At 38.9% G+C, this 18,690-nt stretch overlaps 2 protein-coding genes across 2 annotated transcripts in view; one reads left to right on the top strand and one right to left on the bottom strand.

Annotated features, from left to right (window-relative positions):
• cacna2d3a (calcium channel, voltage-dependent, alpha 2/delta subunit 3a) overlaps positions 1 to 18,690 on the top strand; it is a 117,711-nt gene that overhangs the window by 84,346 nt on the left and 14,675 nt on the right. Inside the window, exons 16-26 of the mRNA XM_072367437.1 lie at positions 1,430 to 1,513; positions 1,605 to 1,676; positions 2,304 to 2,365; positions 2,449 to 2,516; positions 3,897 to 3,942; positions 4,396 to 4,493; positions 4,616 to 4,709; positions 4,887 to 4,982; positions 5,115 to 5,236; positions 5,872 to 5,949; positions 18,179 to 18,240. Coding sequence (XP_072223538.1) covers positions 1,430 to 1,513; positions 1,605 to 1,676; positions 2,304 to 2,365; positions 2,449 to 2,516; positions 3,897 to 3,942; positions 4,396 to 4,493; positions 4,616 to 4,709; positions 4,887 to 4,982; positions 5,115 to 5,236; positions 5,872 to 5,949; positions 18,179 to 18,240 — 882 coding nt within the window. The remainder of the gene's footprint in view (positions 1 to 1,429; positions 1,514 to 1,604; positions 1,677 to 2,303; positions 2,366 to 2,448; positions 2,517 to 3,896; positions 3,943 to 4,395; positions 4,494 to 4,615; positions 4,710 to 4,886; positions 4,983 to 5,114; positions 5,237 to 5,871; positions 5,950 to 18,178; positions 18,241 to 18,690) is intronic.
• On the bottom strand, positions 8,302 to 13,443 carry LOC140272099 (leucine-rich repeat and transmembrane domain-containing protein 1). Its single transcript, XM_072367436.1, has 4 exons — positions 12,940 to 13,443; positions 10,842 to 11,226; positions 10,506 to 10,711; positions 8,302 to 9,197 (listed from the first exon to the last, which is right to left on the bottom strand). The coding sequence occupies exons 1-4, from the start codon at positions 12,974 to 12,976 to the stop codon at positions 8,680 to 8,682; spliced, it is 1,146 nt and encodes a 381-aa protein (XP_072223537.1). The 5' UTR covers positions 12,977 to 13,443; the 3' UTR covers positions 8,302 to 8,679.

Genomic DNA, 18,690 nt, shown 5'->3' with positions numbered 1-18,690 from the left:
TTGGTGTTATATAAATAAAACAGAAGTGGACTGAATTGAATCAAGAGAGTGGAACTGGTGGCTCAAGCTGTCACAGATGGTACAGCCACTGGCATATTTTAAAGTACCAATTGTTTTGTGGTGCAAGTAAAACACAAAAGGTGCTTTATCCTACCATGAGAATGTTTTAAGTCAAATGAAAATAAGAACAATGATTCTGCTTGTATTTAAGTACTTGATACATCATATTAGAATATGTATAGTTGTTAGGCAAAATAGGATGTTGTAAAAAAAAATCTGAATGAAAATTAAGAGTTTGTTAGTTACAAGATAGAAAACTGACCACGGGACACTCTAGTTTTTGGTTGCCAACAGTTTACAAATGAATTGTAAAAGACTTGATGTCATTAAATGCAAAACTAGCAGGAACCTGTTTTCCTGCAGTACGACTGCTTATCAAAACTGCAGCAGAATGAATGGTCCAGAAAAACAAGGTGTCAAGTGTCAGAAGCACAGTCAAAGGGAGGAGGCTGAAACACATGAATACTGAATTAAAAACAAATCATGATAAAATATGGAAAAACCATTTGCAAGTTTATAAGTTGAGCACTGGGCCATGAAATACCTGAGGGTAGATTTTTCAATGGTTCCATGGACAGATAAGATAAGAACCACATTCATTTGATCATTTGATTGTTATTCTTTCTGGGTCACCGCTTCATGTCAGGCTCCAGTAAAGTGGGGGAATTGGTACAATGACAATCATGAGGAATGAAATAGGTGGATGCTTTTAAGCTGAAGATGGACTCAAATTCAGCTTTCAAGCCTTCTGCCAGCTTCTGTAAGATTATATTCTTAAACATAAGCACAGTAAGAAGTCCACAACACTCTATAAGGCCAGGACGATGATCTGTTCCGTGCATTCAAATACTGCTAGCAAGCAACTTTCTCAAAGATAACTGAATATAAACTGACCTCCCATATTTATGCAAAATCCATTTGAGAACTTTTAGACCCTTAAAAAGGGTGATTTATAGAGAAGAGTGACAGTACTTCTGTTTGATCAGTGTGGGAGGCCCAGTTCATGTTTTCTTAGGAGCTCATGATGAGCCAAGCCTCTTTGAGTGATATGGAGGTGCAAGACTGATCTGCTGTGTTGGATCTGGGCAGGTCAGCCAACAATAAGTGTGTGCTCCCTGTGAGATGTACGTTTATTTTGTGTGCACAAATAAACTGAAACGTGCAAGTGAAATAATGAAAGCTTTGGGATGAAATAATTGTAATGTTTGAACAAAATGAAACGCTCTGAATATTGCGTGCTCAGCATAATGAAACAGGCCCTTGAAATGATACACCTAGAGGTCCGTGAAACTGAAAATGGAAAAAATGCAGAGTTAAGTTGGTGACGGTCTTTGTGCATGCATATGTGTTCACTTATGGCTGTGTCCAGTATGGAGACGGCAAGAAGCGAAGGAAGCCAAACTACAGCAGTGTGGATCTCTCTGAGGTGGAATGGGAGGACAAGGATGACACGGTGAGACACCAGTAAATCTACATTAAGACCCACCACAGTGCTTCTTTGAATATCAAGCTGATCTACAAATGTGTCTGCTGTCCGTTTCTAGTTGAGAAATGCCATGGTCAACAGGAAGACAGGGACCTTCTCTATGGAGGTGACAAAGAGTGTGGACAAAGGGGTAAGGAATCCAAAATTCAGAAAACACATAAACAAGCACTTCTTATTTTCTCCCAAAAGGTGTATGAGAGACATACCAAGCAGGGAGAATCCACTCTGCCAAGGGGTTGTTAAACTTGGCATAGTGATGTACGGGATTGACTTGGGGATTTTGTTTCTGATTTGGTTTGCTCTGCATGTGCTGGTGTGTGTCTCTGTGTGTAAGCCTCTTATCTCCACCAAGCACATGTTGCTCAATACGGGGGATGCAGCCGCCCGGTGATTCTGTTTTACTACTTGCCTGTCGGAGAGTGAAAGTGGTATTCAGGTGTGTGTGTGTATGTGTGTGTGTTTGAATGTGAATGTGTGTAAGTACTTTACATTTTCAAAGCTTAAAGAGCATTATATATTAGCCTGATTATTAAGCATTCAGTATGTAAATGTAAAACTACACACACGGACCCACTCATATGCACACACACGTCTTGAATATACACTCTGCAGAAACACGCTTGTGTGCAGCTTAACAGGTCGAGAATGCCAGCCACAAGCATGCACTTCCTTTACCACTAGATGGAGCTAGGTTGTAAGGAATCTCATCAAGTGACTGTTGCCACACCGCTGAACGTCTATTAACCTTTTATTTCAGAAACGTGTACTGATTTTGCACAACGATTACTACTACACTGACATTAAAGGGACTCCTTTCAGGTGAGAGGACTGAAGATATTTCTTTATTTCATTCATAAATGACATGTCTTTCCATAAAATTATCTTTTTCTTTCTTTTTTTAGTCTAGGGGTGGCTCTTTCCAGAGGCCATGGCAAATTCTTTTTCAGAGGGAATGTCACAGTTGAAGAAGGTAGGAAATCTTCCTCTCTCTCAGTCTTTTGTTCTTGTTTTCAGCATCATATATGTTTTTCTTTGTTTCCTCGTGATTCTCTCCCTCGGTCCTTTTATCTCAGTATCTGTGTGTATCTGTCCCACACTGAACAAATATTTATTTACTTTATCTGCTGTGGTAGTCAGTTTCCAGAAAAATACCAAAGAACCTCAACACACTATATTTTAGTACTTTTATGCTCCCGTTGTACTGCTACTAATGTATTATTTATAAATAATCTTAGATCGCTAGCTCATGTAGAAGTAGTATTTTAGATGTGATACAGGTTCCACATTTTGCAGCTTTTTAATTAGCATTTTAAGGACAAGCACTGGTTTTAATGACTTTTCCAAAGTTGCTTGCACTTGTGGAGGAGGTTGTGGACACTACTATGGTCTGTAACATTGTGAGAAATAGTTGTTTGTTATAAGATCATTTTTTTTAAATGTCTGGCTAAAACATGAATCATGAGTTGGCCTGAATGCTGTAGCTGAAAAGAGTTTCTTATGGAGTTATTGAATATCACAGGGAGTGAAAACAAATACGCATATTGCAAGTATAATCATAAGTGGGCCTTTTCAGATTTCACATTATTATTACCTTATATGATTGATGTCGATCATGATTTAAAATGTTAATTTTGCAGGTAGATTTTAATTATGCACCCAGTTGACACGGATACTTAATTATCGACTTATCTGTTGATAAATTTCAATCACTAACCAGGTATTATGCGTGATGAACTGATCTGAGATTTTGGTATTGGAAGCTTTCAAATAACACGATATTATGGCTTAAAAAGCTTAGATGTAGTCAAGCACACTGTTCATATTCATAATTTTTTTACAAATTTGTACTGGATTTCCAGAAAAAAGTAGTGTTCTGCTTTTGGTTTTTTGGCGTATTATTTATGTTCCTCATATTTCCACAGACAAACACACATAAACATTTAGTAGAATTATAATGATGTTAAATTTAAAAGGCAAATCTGGTCAGGAAGTTACTTTTTTGTGTTTTATGTGTATTATAGCCTGTGTGTCCCTGATAGTGTGTGTCTGCTCCTGTATGTGTATATGTGTCGATTTTCTTGTCAGACCTCATGCATGTTAATATTCATGTGGTAGTGTGTGTGTCTGTCTGTGTGTTTCTCTAAACATGTCCATCATTGCAGGGCCCTCTGAGCATGACTTGGCTCTTCCTGATCTAATCAGGCCTGTCACATCCATTCAAAAAACACATTTTTCACCTCTGGTGTGTGTTTAAGTGTGTGTGCATTTGAGATTTCCCCTATTATTATGAGTTCACATTAAGGGCTTTTGCTTATTCATTTTTAGACATACAGTTATCATTCTGTTACAGGACTTCATGACTTGGAGCATCCTGATGTAGCGCTGGCAGACGAATGGTGAGAATATTATAACACTACTGTTGGGACTATATCCTAAATATGCTGCCAAATTAGAAAATCAATCGATCATGATTTTGCAGAAATACAACAGTTCTACAACAGCTTTGGGATCTTCAAGACTTTGACTTTATGGTTTATTTAAGATGATTTGTGGTCACCTGGGTCGAGAGGCAACATCTTAACAGATTATAAGAAACGCTCATCAAGCTAGGCTTGTGAATGAAAGAAAATAGAGCCCCTGTGTTCTACTCAATGTTTCATTTTGCTAGATGTACGACAATCCAAAAGCAACTGGGAGCAAATGGATTATATGACACAAGTTTAATACTGATTGCAGTTTTAAGCAGATAACTGATTATCAGCTCAGAAATCAGATTTAAGATATAATTGGTTTGGAACTAATTTGATTTGTAACTAATGCTCATATTTTTCACTCTTGCTGTGCTGCAGGACATACTGCAACACAGACGAGCACCCCGAGCATCGCTACCTTTCCCAGATAGAGGCAATCAAAATTTTCCTCAGTGGGCACGATCCCAACTTACAGTGTGAGTTGTATTCTTTACAGTTCAGCCCTTTTTCTTTAATGGATATTATCTGATATTCTGAATGCTTGAAAGAATGTTGGATTCATGGGTGAAATGTACATCTTTTGATATTACCTTGTCAGGTGACAAGGGGCTGATTCAGGAAGTACTCTTTGATGCAGTGGTGACTGCCCCACTGGAAGCTTACTGGACAAGCCTTGTGCTCAATAAGTCAGAGTATGTCACTCATGCTACAGAAAGTTTAATTGATTATTACATAAACATTGTATAAACTAATTTTAAGGAAGACCAAAAAGCATTTATTTCAAAAGTCTCTTTTATTATATTGATCCCAAGGTTGCAATCGTACACAAAGTCATAAAGGTCACTTTATAAATCTGTCATACCATTCAGGAACTCTGATAAAGGTGTGGAGATAGCCTACCTGGGCACGAGAACAGGACTGTCAAGAATTAATCTGTTTGTGGTGCCTGATGAACTTACAAACCAGTAAGTAAACTGAGAGCATGTTTTCATCAGCTGAAGTATGTACTGAGCTATAGTGATTGTCTCTGTTTTCAATTCTAGTATTATTCTTTGTGTGTGCATCCATTTTAACATCTATTTCCTGTCTGCCCCAAGAGACTTTCTGACAGCTGAAGACAAAGAGGGGGTGTTCAATGCTGATCACTTTCCCCTGTGGTACAAGAGAGCAGCAGAACAAGTTCCGGGTACCTTTATATACTCGCTGCCTTTCAACTCAGGTAACAATGAATCAATTAGAAGATTTTTAGAGATTGCTGAGAAAACTTTGAATCCTTTGTGGTTTCATGAAGTTATAAAAACTCATTGCACAATATTTAGTAAGATTTTGAAAAACTTTTTGAGTTTTACATCCTTCACCCACATTTTGTCATTTTTTCTAGCTATGCATCTGTGCCTCCCCTTCCTTTCTTATTAATTCAGAACTGTGTCCTTGTGAATAACACTGATGGCTGTTGGTTGAAATAAGATGTGTTTGGAAGAGGTTCACCTCTTTCCATAGTGACTTGCTGAGAACACACATACAGAAAGACACACACAGTCACAAAAGGACACAAGCACCTCACGCATATTCAGTTCAACTGTTTCTCCAAGGCAGGACATGTTCTCATTTGTTCTCAGCCTCAGGCTTTCCATTAATGTCAGCTAATACAAGTTATCTGAAAGCCTCTTATTTACTTGCTGGACTTGCCTTAGATGCTCTCTCAGTGCTGTGGTAGTTCGCTGTAGCCATGAAATAGTACTCTATAGTATTTATGTTCAATGCTTCTCTCTCCAGTTACTATTTAGTCACTTCATGATTATTGACTGATTATTATTTTTTGTGTGTCTGTTCTCTTTTATGTGTGTGGTTTAGGATCAGAAAACAAGAGTGTCGTGTTGGCCAGTACTGCCATTCAGCTCCTGGACGAGAGGAAATCCCCTATAGCAGCAGGTAAGTGGGGACTCAAGTGGCTCTTTATTTCTTGCATACACTTTTCCATGTTGACTGAGACTGCAATATTCTCTTCCTCACACTGCTATACCTTATGTTCGTGCTCTACAGTTTTTTCCCCCTCTACTTCTTTTCCTCCTTTGAACTGAAACACTTGCTGCCCACATACTCTGACTGTGCTGCTCTTTTTATTTGTACATTTGCTGCTGCATGAGCAAACTACACTGCACTGACTTTTGCATCCAAATGTGTATGTGCTTAAGTGTATTAATAGGTGCCAGTTTCATAAACGCCTGTTTTGCGCATTTTACCATATAACTATTTTTTCAGCTTGTCATCTGGGCCATGTAAAGACCTGTTTTTTTGTGTTTTTCTCTCTTGTCAACATAAGATGTAAAGTTATGCCAGCACCAGAATTATAGAACGATATCTGGGCACAGGACAGAAATAATGGCAAAAGGATGAGGAGGAAAATCTTTTGGAAATGCAAAGATAAGATAAAAGAAGAGGAAAAAAGGGCAGAGAAAGAAAAAAAAATATTTCATGGTGCCTGAATGCGTTGACATAAAAGCAGTGCATTTTGGGTAGTCTTTGCCTGGGGGAGACCACTAGAGCAGAAGGACAGAAATGGGAGAGTCTGTGCAGTGCCATAGCGTACACACACATACACACAGTATGCATCAGATTCCTAGCAGAGCGGTGTACAAGCAGCCCACAGTTTACACCAGCCCACAGCATAATTTGACCCTGTTGATTTTATCGCTGTTGTTTTAAGATAATAGAGTTCTCTTAAATCCTGCTTAGCAGCAATTCATATGACTAACTAGTAAGGAGGATTTATATAGACCCTATTGTTTCAGCTCCAATTTACTATAATGATGACATGCTTGCCATATCGGTTGATGTCTGTAAAGATGATTTTATATAACAGTGTCAGATGGGAGGAGAGACGTAGGCTAGAATGCAAATTTAGCGTAGGGCGGTCAGGGCCAGTTTTCACTGCCGTGCGCTCCACTGAGCTGTAGACTTGTGAATTCGCTAACACGCTAACTTAACAGGACAGGCTGATGACATCACACACCATGGGCCCTGCAGACATCACTGGAGTCACAGTGTTAATGCGTGTGCATTCATACGTGTGTATGCCAGCATGTCGGTTTCTGTGTGTCAGAGTTTGTGGTCACATCCTGAGCCACGTGCAGTGAGTCTGCTGTTGTGATATACACAGAGCCAGAAAAGAGGTCAGGCGTTAAGACCAAAGGCATCTGTATGTCTTAATGTTCCTCCACAAAACACTAAGCTAAAAGTTTGGACATGATTTGACTGAATATCATTTGAATTTTTTCTTTGTGACAGTTTACATATAATGAAATAATGCTAATGCAAACGTTTGATCCAAAGACCACATGATTTTAACAATTACAATACCTCTGAACTCTATGAGATTAAGAGAAGGTTGAGCAACATCCTCAATGAATAGATCATTTGAAAGATAAAATCATTGCATGTTGCAGATTTATCATTTGCATGTTTTAGATGTTACATGTTGTATTTGGCATAACAATGACAAAGCTCCATAATCCTGAAAACCAAAAGACTGCCTGCAGTTACATTAAACCCTCACAAATAGCCTCTAATTTTAAGCTAACCGTTGTAGTTACTTTCTGACTCTTCACCAGAGGATGTAAGAAAATAACTAAATATAGCACAACAGTTACTTTTTCCTCCTTAGGACACATACTTTCTCAGATTAATTTCCAGTATCATACAGTGATGAGGAACAGTACTTCCTTTTATTTTATACTGTAAAATACATACTGAAGAACAGTATGTACCACATACTTACACACAGTACTACCATTATATAACCAGCATTAAGTCACAAACAAGACTAAACTGATCTTAAGAATAGTAGTTTCAAAGGTTTGTGTGTTTGGATGTGACTTTCCGCAGCAAAATGATCAGGAAGACTTACTAACCCATAAAGACATAGAAAAAGGCTGAGTCCAGGTTTTATAGTTGTTTTCATTTTAGTTTGTTTCATTATTGCTTCATCGAATTTCCCATTTTCACTTCAGTTGCCATAAAAATATCTTTTAAGAAGACCTATTTCTTTTTCAAAACTATTCAACATTATCAGGCACAAACGCTTAGAAGTTTTGTAATATGTGCATACATTATACATCTCCTCACACACACACTAAAGCACAGATGAGACACACAATAATCTCATACACACATTACTGATACAAACAACTTAAGTGACAAAACTTATCTGACGACAGCTGCCTACTATAACTTACTATGAGTCAAAAACAGACTCAAAATGATGAGCAACAACCAAAAAACAGCCAAAGTCTAAAGTCCACTTTATAAATATCAGAGCTTTACATTACAAATACCTACAAGTACACATTTATAAATATATATATCAATTTATTCCTATCTGTGAGAATGAAATGTATATGTCTGAATTCTTTGGCCTGCCCCTCAAACCCACATACAGTAGAAGATACTGTTCTTATCAGTGCATAGTCAAATACCTGTGGAATTTAGCTACCCAAGTCTCAGATATGAGGTGAATTTATGCAAAAATAAATAATCTCACTCTCTCTTCTTGTTTTTTTTCTTCACAAACATACATGTACAGCCCCACACATGGCGTCCAGACAAAACTAGGTTAAAGGGTTGTGGCCCAGGTTCTAAGTCCAGAGTAAATTTTGATGTCTGCTAGGCGATAGCATTCTCCAGTGGTTCCTTCTCATCTGCTGTACCATGATCTGCCCCCTGCGCTGCAGCCAACTCCTCATTCTTCTTTAACTCTCGCTGATATTTAGCCATGATAGCGGCATAGGCGCATCCGTACACCGCGGCAGCCAGCATCAAAAGAAACACAATCCCACACACCACACCGGTGATGATAACTGTGGCAATAGCATGGCGCAAGTTGACAGGCCGGTGCTTCTGCTTAGTTTCACACTCTGCCATACCCCCTCCCCCACCTCCACCACCACCAAAACCCTCCCCCATCGCCATGGGGACATGGAGAGAGTGGCTAGAAGGATGAGCATGGTTGCCATGGATGTGGCCTCTCAGTAACCTCTCAGACTCCAGGTGGTGTATGTTGGCAAAAAGGTAATGGTAGCTTGTAGTCATGCAGACATGGAAGAGCTGGTAAGGGACTTTCTGCAGGTCTTTTTCCTTCATTTCCTCTGGTTGGGAGCAGAGCACTTCATCCACCACTCCACCTTGAGATCAAAATTAAAGAGATGGAGAAGAGCAACACAGAGGCAGTAGGGGAAATAGAAATCCATTAGTTGTTGTGTATCATCAAAACTTATTTCTCTTGTAAAAGGTGACCACAGAGGAAATGGCTAAGCCTCGGCCAGCTCATTACTTCTTATTTTCTTTATCTGTCTTGGCTTACATTAAATGGAAGCATGAGCAAGTGTTATATGATTAACATTTTCTGAGAGCCAGTTGAATGGACTGTGATGGAAAAGGCATAGAGTTCGGTCTACATCAGCTACTCTTTGTTTGTCCTGTAAATCTCTAATCATCTGTCTGGCATCGAGCATGCTCTGTCACACACTTTCTTTCTGCCTGCCTAATTAACCACTAGCTTTCTATTAAACCCACATCCTTATATCAGGGTTCATTGTTCTGTTTTGCATTAATTAGAATTTTCAGCCTCTAAGACAAAATTTATGTCGGGATAACGCTGACATGTAGGCGGACTAGCCGGCACCATGCAAGCCTAGCCTTCAGTGTACACTGGTAATTTTGTTATCTAATGCATGCTGGGATTGCTCTTGCAAGGAAAATAATGTGGATCGACTATGTTCACTATCTCTAGTTGGAGAATTCACCATCATAGTTTTAGGAGCACAGAGTATTCAGGAGATTTCCCTTCATGCATGAATGACCGGTCACAATGAAGGCTCAAGCGTAAATGTTGTAAATCGTCATAATATTATCAAATACATACCAGACATGCTTGTCATCTCCTGTCCTTAGTATATGATAATTAGATTTTTAGTACTTAAAGTAAAAAGAAAAAAAAGGGCTTTTCACAGTTACGCATTGGTCATTACGGAACACACAACGTCACCATCTTCAAAGACTGAACAGAACGTTCATCCTTATTTAGCTCTTATGTGTCACTCCTCAATGAGGCCACATTATTTCTACCTAATACTTCCAGGGTGCAGCATGTTGGCTGAGTGGTTTGGGTGCAAAGCACATGGGGAGAAAAAGAGTCCTGACTCCACCTCTTTCTTCTGCTCTCTGTCTTATATTATTATTATTATTATTATTATTATTATTATTATTATTATTAATAATAATAATAATAATAATAATAATAATAATAATAATAATAATAATAATAATAATAATAATAATAATAATAATAATAATAATAATAATAATTGGGGTATCCCTCCATTTTTAAATGTTACCATGGTTTTACAGAAAGAGAGAGATTTATAATAAATGAACACTGGAAATGCTACTCGCATTCTCCAGTTGATGCCTAAAGCTTCCAGTGCTCTAACCTTTAAAGAGGTAGGTCTCCAACCAGAGTTTTAGGCCTATAAGCTGGCAGTCACACCTCCAGGGGTTGCCTCGTAGGGTGATGCTGTTCAGGTGGGTCAGGGCCTCCAACAGTGAGCGGTCCAGTCTGGATAGTCTGTTGTTTGCTAGCCCCAGGTAGCTGAGGTTCCTCAAACTGTCCCCAATGGCTCCAGGTAAGCCCCACAGGCTGTCAGGAAGTACAGAACAGAAGAAAATCAAGAAGATATTCAGTGAATTACTTGACATAAATGTATAGTATGCAAAGTTTGCCACAGGCATTAGAACAAATTTGATATTTTCCAGAATTAAAGCTTAACCTGTTGTGTGAGAGGTCAAGGTGTGAAAGTGAGCGGATAGGTCCAAGTAGTCGCTTATCAAGCTCTCTCAGGCTGTTGTGGGCCAGGCTGAGGCGCTGCAGTGTCCTCAGACCGAGCAGAGCAGTTGGTGAAATAGATGTTATAGAGTTATTAGATAGGTCAACAATGCGGACAAGAGGTATTTCCCTGAAAGCCATTGATCCCAGCCCTCTGATACGGTTATCTTGAAGATGGAGTTCTTGGGTATCTGGATGCAGTCGTCGAGGAATGTCATACAGGCCTCGACCTCGGCAGTCTACTACTTTGGTGTTGCTATTGCAGCTGCACTCCTTTGGACAGGCATGTGACAAAGACAGGGGGGAGAGGAGGGCACACACCAGTATCACTGTGGAGACAGAGATGTAACATTGCATTATACATTTGAAAGGATGGGAGGATTTCTTGCAGCCACAGTCTAAACGTTTTAAAGCTTAACACAATTTGATTGCTTTTAGCAATGGCCCGTACTAATAAATATTTTGCATAAACTTAGATTCGAGCTACCCTGGCTACAATCAATGAGACAGCTGAGTACCTTAAAATATAGCTTTTGGGAGTGAATAAATAACATCTTTAGTTTTCTTTGTTACTGCTCAGTTATCATTGTTATTTGTCCAATAAGCATGAAAGTAAACTTTCAACTAGTATGCCAACACCCACCTCCCACCCTCTTAGACAGTGACCTCGGTGACTTCACCAAAGCCTTATCACCCCTCACCCACACACAAATCCATACACAGCACAAATTGGGTGTCTGATTCCCTTTGAGATAACTTGTCCATTCCTTCTGGAACATTACAGCAGTATTTATAGCATTGGCTTTACTAGCTCGAGGCTCAATGAAATGAAGCTCAGAAGTTGCCATCATGGATCTTGAAAAAATGGATAGTCTGTACCATATTTGTTTTCATAAATACAACCACTAAAATGCTCCACCAACCAATTCCACATCAATTTTCATAGCTATGAATGTTGTATTTTCTTCTGCATCAGGTTGCATATTTTGATACAATCTTCCTTAAATGAAACAGCTCTAAATCTCACCACAGGCTTATACTTCTTTGTTGTCCCACATTATGAAACATTGTGCAGCTAATGACCATAACAGTCATTCAACCATAAGGAATGTTAGTGGGAATGGAACAGCAACTCAACTGTCTCAATAATGTAACTCACTCATTTAGCATTAAGCAGTTAGCAATAATATCAGTAAATAAATACGAACATTTTTTTCTCAATCCTTCAAATTACATCTATCTAAAATATTGTAATGTTTAGAGTACCCCAGGCCATTCATAGCACGTTTTTCATGCCATAGCAATTTTGTCCTCACTGGCTGGTTGACTTCCTGAAGTGTGCTATGAAGTGCAGGTTGCACAGGTGCAGATCTCAGGTGCTGGTTTGGTACAGTGCCTCTTGGCAGTATTACTTCTTTAATATTATCTTAACATGCTTCAGCCACAAGCGTCATTACATGGCTGGATTAAGATTTGGCAAGTTGTAGTGCAAGCTCTACTCAGTAATGACAAGAAAAAATACATTCAATTACATTGTGCTGACATATTATGTCAACTAATTAAAACACAAGCTTAGATACTATGCACACATACACACAGCATCAGCCAAGTGCAGCATTATAACAGCAGTTATGGAATGAGGTCAACGCAGGAGAGTGGCTTTTGCTCTGATGTGTCCCTCCAGCCCAATGTATACACAAACAAGTTTGTAATGACATGCACACAGTAAGGCACAGCAAGTACCACCTTAAATCAGCTTCTTACCAAAGTCATTTCCTAATTGCAACAAGAAAGAATTCTGCATAATGTTAATGTACAACAGTTAACATAGAAATACGAATGTGATCATGAAAATAATTTTATTTCAGTGAGACCAGTTATAGCAAGTATTCAAAAAGAACTCAGTTATACAACAGTTCATACAACACATTAGTTCTACCAGATGGTAGCAGCCTACCTAGCCATGCACACCTACATAGAAATACACACACACACGCACACACAAATGCATCCATACTCTTAACTAGTGATGGAGCTCCTACCTCTCATAGCTGCTGGTCGTCTCTGTGCTGCTTGCATTCAATGTTCTTTTAGCTCCCTTTTCGGATTGTAGTGACTCTCACTGGTTGATGATCCATTTGCCATTAATGAGGCTGAGAATAGCTTGTCCTGACACTATGTCGGCTGATATAAGTCAATAGGTGGGAGTCAAACAGAAGAAGATCATCAGCAGAAAGCAGTGTTGCTCTCAAGATCCCCAGAACTGCCATCAGAGCGGGCAGATCAGAGCACAGAGCTCACTGCCAGCCAGTCAGGGAATCACTCGACTCTCTCTCTCCCTGTCTTTCTCTCGCAGTCGCTATCTCTCTCTTTGTTGTTTTCTCACAGTCTCTCAGCCTCTCATTCTTTTTCTTAGATTTTTCTGTGCTCTAACTTCGTACCATTTTCTATTCTACCCTTTTCTCTGATTGATTTCGTTGAATATGAGCTTGACTGTTAAACCCAAATCAACACTCTGTCCTCCTCTCTCTTTCTCTGTTTTGCTCACTCCCACCCCTCCCGTCCCCAGTTGCATTGGTGTGTGTGATGGTGTGTCATCTCCCAGTGGACAGCTGGGCCTCTTAAATCACAGCACAAACACGTTCACTGATGTTCACCTTACACATTGCTCTGGCAAGAACTAAGCAAGACAAAATTAGACCTGGATTGCAGTGTGTTGACAAAAAATACTCCAACCTCTCAACGCATAGTGAATGTTGTCAGAGGAAACCCGTTGCTGTGGCATGCTCTGATGATATTATGCATAAGCCGTGGGCAGAGGGGCTGGCAGAACATGCCCCCAGCACAACAACACAAACTGCAAAAATGCACACATTTGTGCATGCACACACACGCACACATACACACAAACAATTGAATATTAGGCTGTTGCAGCAAATTCAAATGGATTTATTCCTTTTTTTGCATGTAAAAGGATTGACTCTTAAGCTCATGTGAAGGGGCAAAAAATGGACAAAGAGGTAGGAAGAGATTAATGATCAAATCATTTTGAACAATGACTATGATTAAGCTTGCAAGCTGACCTTGGCTCCCTCGTATTTGTCCTGCTGTCCATCCACATTTAAATCTTTTTTTTTTCTGCTGAAGGGCCTGACAATTATTTTCATTCTGTCAGTAAAAACTGAAGTCAGTTTGTGTCACCGGCTTATATTAAATTAATTCATTTTGCTAAATAGAAGAAAATATCAGCCTCGAAGAACTATATGGTAAATATACAGTCAATTATAGGTGGAGAACATGCACCTGCATACAAATATTCAAATGCCCATTTTAGAGGTCATGTGCATCTACGAAAGGAAATGCGTTTGCATATGTGTGATGGTACCTTTGTATCTGCTAAAATGCCATACTGTATGTTGATGTGTCAGAACAGTCTGTTCTGTTTTAGCTTGCAATGTCTCAAAATGTTTAGAATAGGAAAAGAAAAACGTGTCCTACTATTTCACGTGACTCATTCTATGCACCCACCCGATGCATGCAGCACAAATGTCTTGAGGCCAAACTACAAAGATAGTTATCTGCATGATGCATGCGTGATTTTTACAATTTTATGTAATAGTTTAAATATTTTTCACTTGTAAAGCCTTACTGTTTTTAAAATTATCTAAATATTTCATTTTGATTTCAGGTCAATCAAGCCTTAGTTTTGTCTCAACAGAAAATTCATAGGGATGGTCTTGTGGGCTGCTGACAGCCTCCTTGTTCTGCTCATGATCTGAAATCACTCTTGTTTTATCTTGCTGCTGTAGATGTGGTTGTTATATAAATGTTGTTTTATGTATACATGTGACCAGGACATTTGCAAATATAACTCTTATAAAGCTCTGTGTCGAAATGCTGAAGTGTGTATGGGCATTTCCTTATCCTGGTAGTGTTTTTGTAGTCACTGGAATGTGAACTCATTTATGCACAGAGGAACAACACGTGCTTATTGTACTGTATTCCTAATACACAGTCATGATTGCCTTTGCTTCAGTACATTGCTACACACATACACTCAAAAGTACTCTTGCGCTGATGGATAAATATACATTAATACAATCCTTATTAGAATCCCATATGTCTGGTAAGCTATAAAATGCTTGTCATCTCTCAACGCCTGAGACTGCATTATTAGATTGAGATTGGTGATGGGATGGATTTAGAGTAGATTTTCTGTCTTTTTTTCTTTGACTCATAAACCCAGCTCACGGCATACATACCCCTTAATTCTTAAATTATACCTAGAGAAATTAAATGTTCCTCTATAGCACAGAAAAGACCCAAGCATTAGTGAAATGGATTTGAGTTTTTGCTCTGAGCTGTCATCCAGGTAGATGTCAACATCAGTGCACTTTTAACCCCAGATTACATTTTACAGCGCAAACCCTGCAGATTTCATTGTACATTTATGATTGACTGTTTTATCCCCTTACTTAACAGATATGAAATCCCATTTCTGTTATTTTAATTGCCATAGTCAAGAATTAGTTCATCATCTCCAGCTTATTTATTTTTAAGTGTTTTAAAATTCACAGTATTTTGGTATTTTGGCTTGACGACTTGATTTGTGTCTTTCATTGTCTTTATTATTTAGGTTTCTCCTTTTTTTTTTTTTTTTCCACTGCTGTTGCCCAGCATCTTAAATTAGCCTCTCCTTCTGGGTTTTCCATGTGGGTGTAGAAATGGTGGGCTGTTGAAAGGATCTGGCAAAGCTTATGACGGGATAATCTGCACCTGTTCTAAAGAGAGAGAGCTAAAATGGGTGACCGTAGCACCACATCACACGTAAACATTTGCACAAACCTGAAGCCACTGGAAGTCAGATTTAATTTCTAGCTGATGCGCACTCATTAAACAGTAGTTCTCACAGAAACTCTTGTGTTGTCAAAGTCTGTGAGCCACGTCCTACAACTGACACAAAACAAAACAAAGTCAGTTAACAGTTGATACGATCACTATTAGAATTACTAATTACCCAACTCCAAAAAGGTTTTGTGTTGTTTAAAATACAAATGAGAACAAAATCTAATCTAATATTTATTTTAAAATTCCCGATAGAACATAGAAAACATTTTACCATTTCATGAAAACATATCAGCTCAACTTGAATTTGTAGGCAGCAACATGTTAAGAACAGTCAATAAACATCTGGACATTGACCAGACTAATTGCTGGACATTTGAGACAGAAATGTTGTCTGATAAAGGATTCTTACTGCTTGTTGTATTTTGCAATTCATGATGCACCAAATGTTTACTATTGTGAAAGATCTGGACTGCAGGCAGGCCAGCACCTGGACTCTTCTACTACAAAGCCATGCTGTTTCAATAGATAAAGTGCAGTTTGGCATTGTCTTGCTGAAATATGAAAGGCCTTCTCTTAAAAAGACGTCACCTGGAAGGGAGCACATGTTGCTCTTAAATCACCATATACCTTTCAGCATTGATGGTGCCTCTCCAGATGTTCAAGGTAGCAGTTTCATAGACACTAATCCACTCATATAGCATCTGCACTCTCCTCTTTAATCATCCAGACTAAAGATGGCGGGGATGTCCAAAAAGAATTTCAAATTTTGATTTGTCTGAGCACAGAAACAGTTTCATACTTTGCCTTAGACCATTGTAAATGAGCTTTGGCTGAGAGAAGACACCAGCATTCTGGATCATATTCACATGGATTCTCCTCTGCACATAGAGCTTTAACCTGCATTTGTGCAGAAAGTGCTGTAAGTGCTGTAGTATTCAGAACATCCTGCAATCGTTACCGTGACAGACTCATCCCTGATGCCTGTTTCTAATGCTGCCTGAAGGTCTGAACGGGCATCTGACATTCATTTTCGACCCTGTCCCCTACTCATAGAGATGTCTCTAGATTCTCATATTCTTTTGATATTACGTGCTGTGGATGATGGAATATTCCTTTGGGATTTTACATTGAGGTACGTTATTTCTAAATTTCTCCACAGTTTGTAGACAGTTTTTTGGAGATTGTTGAACTACTACCACTATTACTTCTCAAAAGTGCTCCTTTTATACTCAATCACGTTACTGATCTGTTACTGATGTGTTGCCAGTTAACCTAATTAGATGAAAAATGTCTCTCCAGCTGTTTCTTTTTAGTACCACCTACTTTTACAGCCTTTTGTTGCCTCCGTCCTGACACTTTGAGACATGTTCCTGTCATATTAGCCAATGACGTCTACAGATGTGTGTCCTGAACACAAACTTAACTTTTTTTGTCTACCTGTACATGGAAATAACTACTATAGGAGTACAGTCTGGTGACATTTCATGAAACTGTCACAAAAATGTGATTGTCAGTGCTAATAATCACAAAAGTCAGTATTTGCAGGGTTGTGGTGGAGTTTCTCACATGAGTTGTCCTTTGCAAAAGATGCAAAAGGAGGGGAGGATCCATGAAAATAACTTCCCACTGAAATAAATCACTTAAGAAGTCAAAATGGATGTCACAAAAAAGAATGTTGCATCCATCAGCACAAATATATTTGTTTCATAATATAGTCAAATGGCACATTTCCATCCATTTTTACAAACTGTCTGTTTTTCATTTGAGTGAAGTGTTCTCCTAGAAAGATTTACTGACTCCCAAAGTATAGCACACCCCCACTGAGACAAAGCAAGGCTCCTCTAAGTCTTAGTGGCAGGGGGAATAAGGAGAGGAGGATTAGAAAAAGAGCAGGGAAGTTTAAGTCTGTGGTGAATGTGTCAATCTTTCCACAGCCAACTCTGAACAAGCCGACACATTTAATGTCAGGAACTGCATTTCCCAGGCAAGGAATTCTGGCCAGATCTTTGTATTTAGGGACCTGCTGGGTTGAATCTGATGGAAGAGAGAGCAGCTCTGTATACCAAAACTAGAAAAGCATATCAGAATAACAGCGTGGAAGCAGACTCAAGGGGGGGGGGGGGTCTGTTTTGGTATAATTTGAAATTTTAAGAGAGGTTAGAAACGTTTGTATGCATATAGTGCAGTGTTGCATAGACACACTCAGTCACACATCAGCCCTTCAGAAAAATGTACTGACACATGTATGATGTAATGGGCTTTTTGTCCTGCAGGGATCTGTTGCAATTTTATTGTTTGTAACTTTTTTTTTCATTGGGGTTAATGAACAATGTAGTAGTAATATACTATGAGTAAATTACACTTCAACTTCAAGAGCATGCATGACTTGTTTCAACAGCACATCTGATGTTGATGGTGTTGTTTCTCTTTCAGCTGTGGGCATCCAGATGAAACTGGAGTTCTTTCAAAGGAAATTCTGGACAGCCAGCAGACAGGTATACATAGTCAAACAGACATGACTAATGTTTACATATATGGCATATATATATAAACTCCCATGTTTAGTGCAAACAGACTTAGAAATCTAAAAATAACCTAAAGTAACATAGGCAACTGCAGTAATTGACAACAGTATTTAGATAGACCCCGCTTTTCTGATCCATAAAATGCAAATTTTGCCAATAAATTCAAACAAGAAGACTCCCATGTGAGTGATTATGTGAAGGTGAAGTAACTCTTGAAATCCTTGAAATCCACAGCTGAAAACACCCTGAAACTACACCCCCAAAATTTAAGAACACACATTGCCAGGGATAAGACTCTCACAGCCTAGCCTTACACAGTGAGGGGATGTGTCTTTCACAAAGCTGTAGTAAAGAAAACATTATGGACAAAATTCTGTCAAACAAAACCGTTTCCAACAATGCAAACACAGCATCTAAAGC

This window comes from Leuresthes tenuis, unplaced genomic scaffold (assembly GCF_036924035.1).
Source record: "Leuresthes tenuis unplaced genomic scaffold, fLeuTen1.0.hap1 SCAF_16, whole genome shotgun sequence".
In the NCBI taxonomy this organism is placed as follows: Eukaryota; Metazoa; Chordata; class Actinopteri; order Atheriniformes; family Atherinopsidae; genus Leuresthes; species Leuresthes tenuis.
Note: the sequence above shows the minus strand (reverse complement) of the source record. Positions and strands in the feature narration are given on the sequence as shown.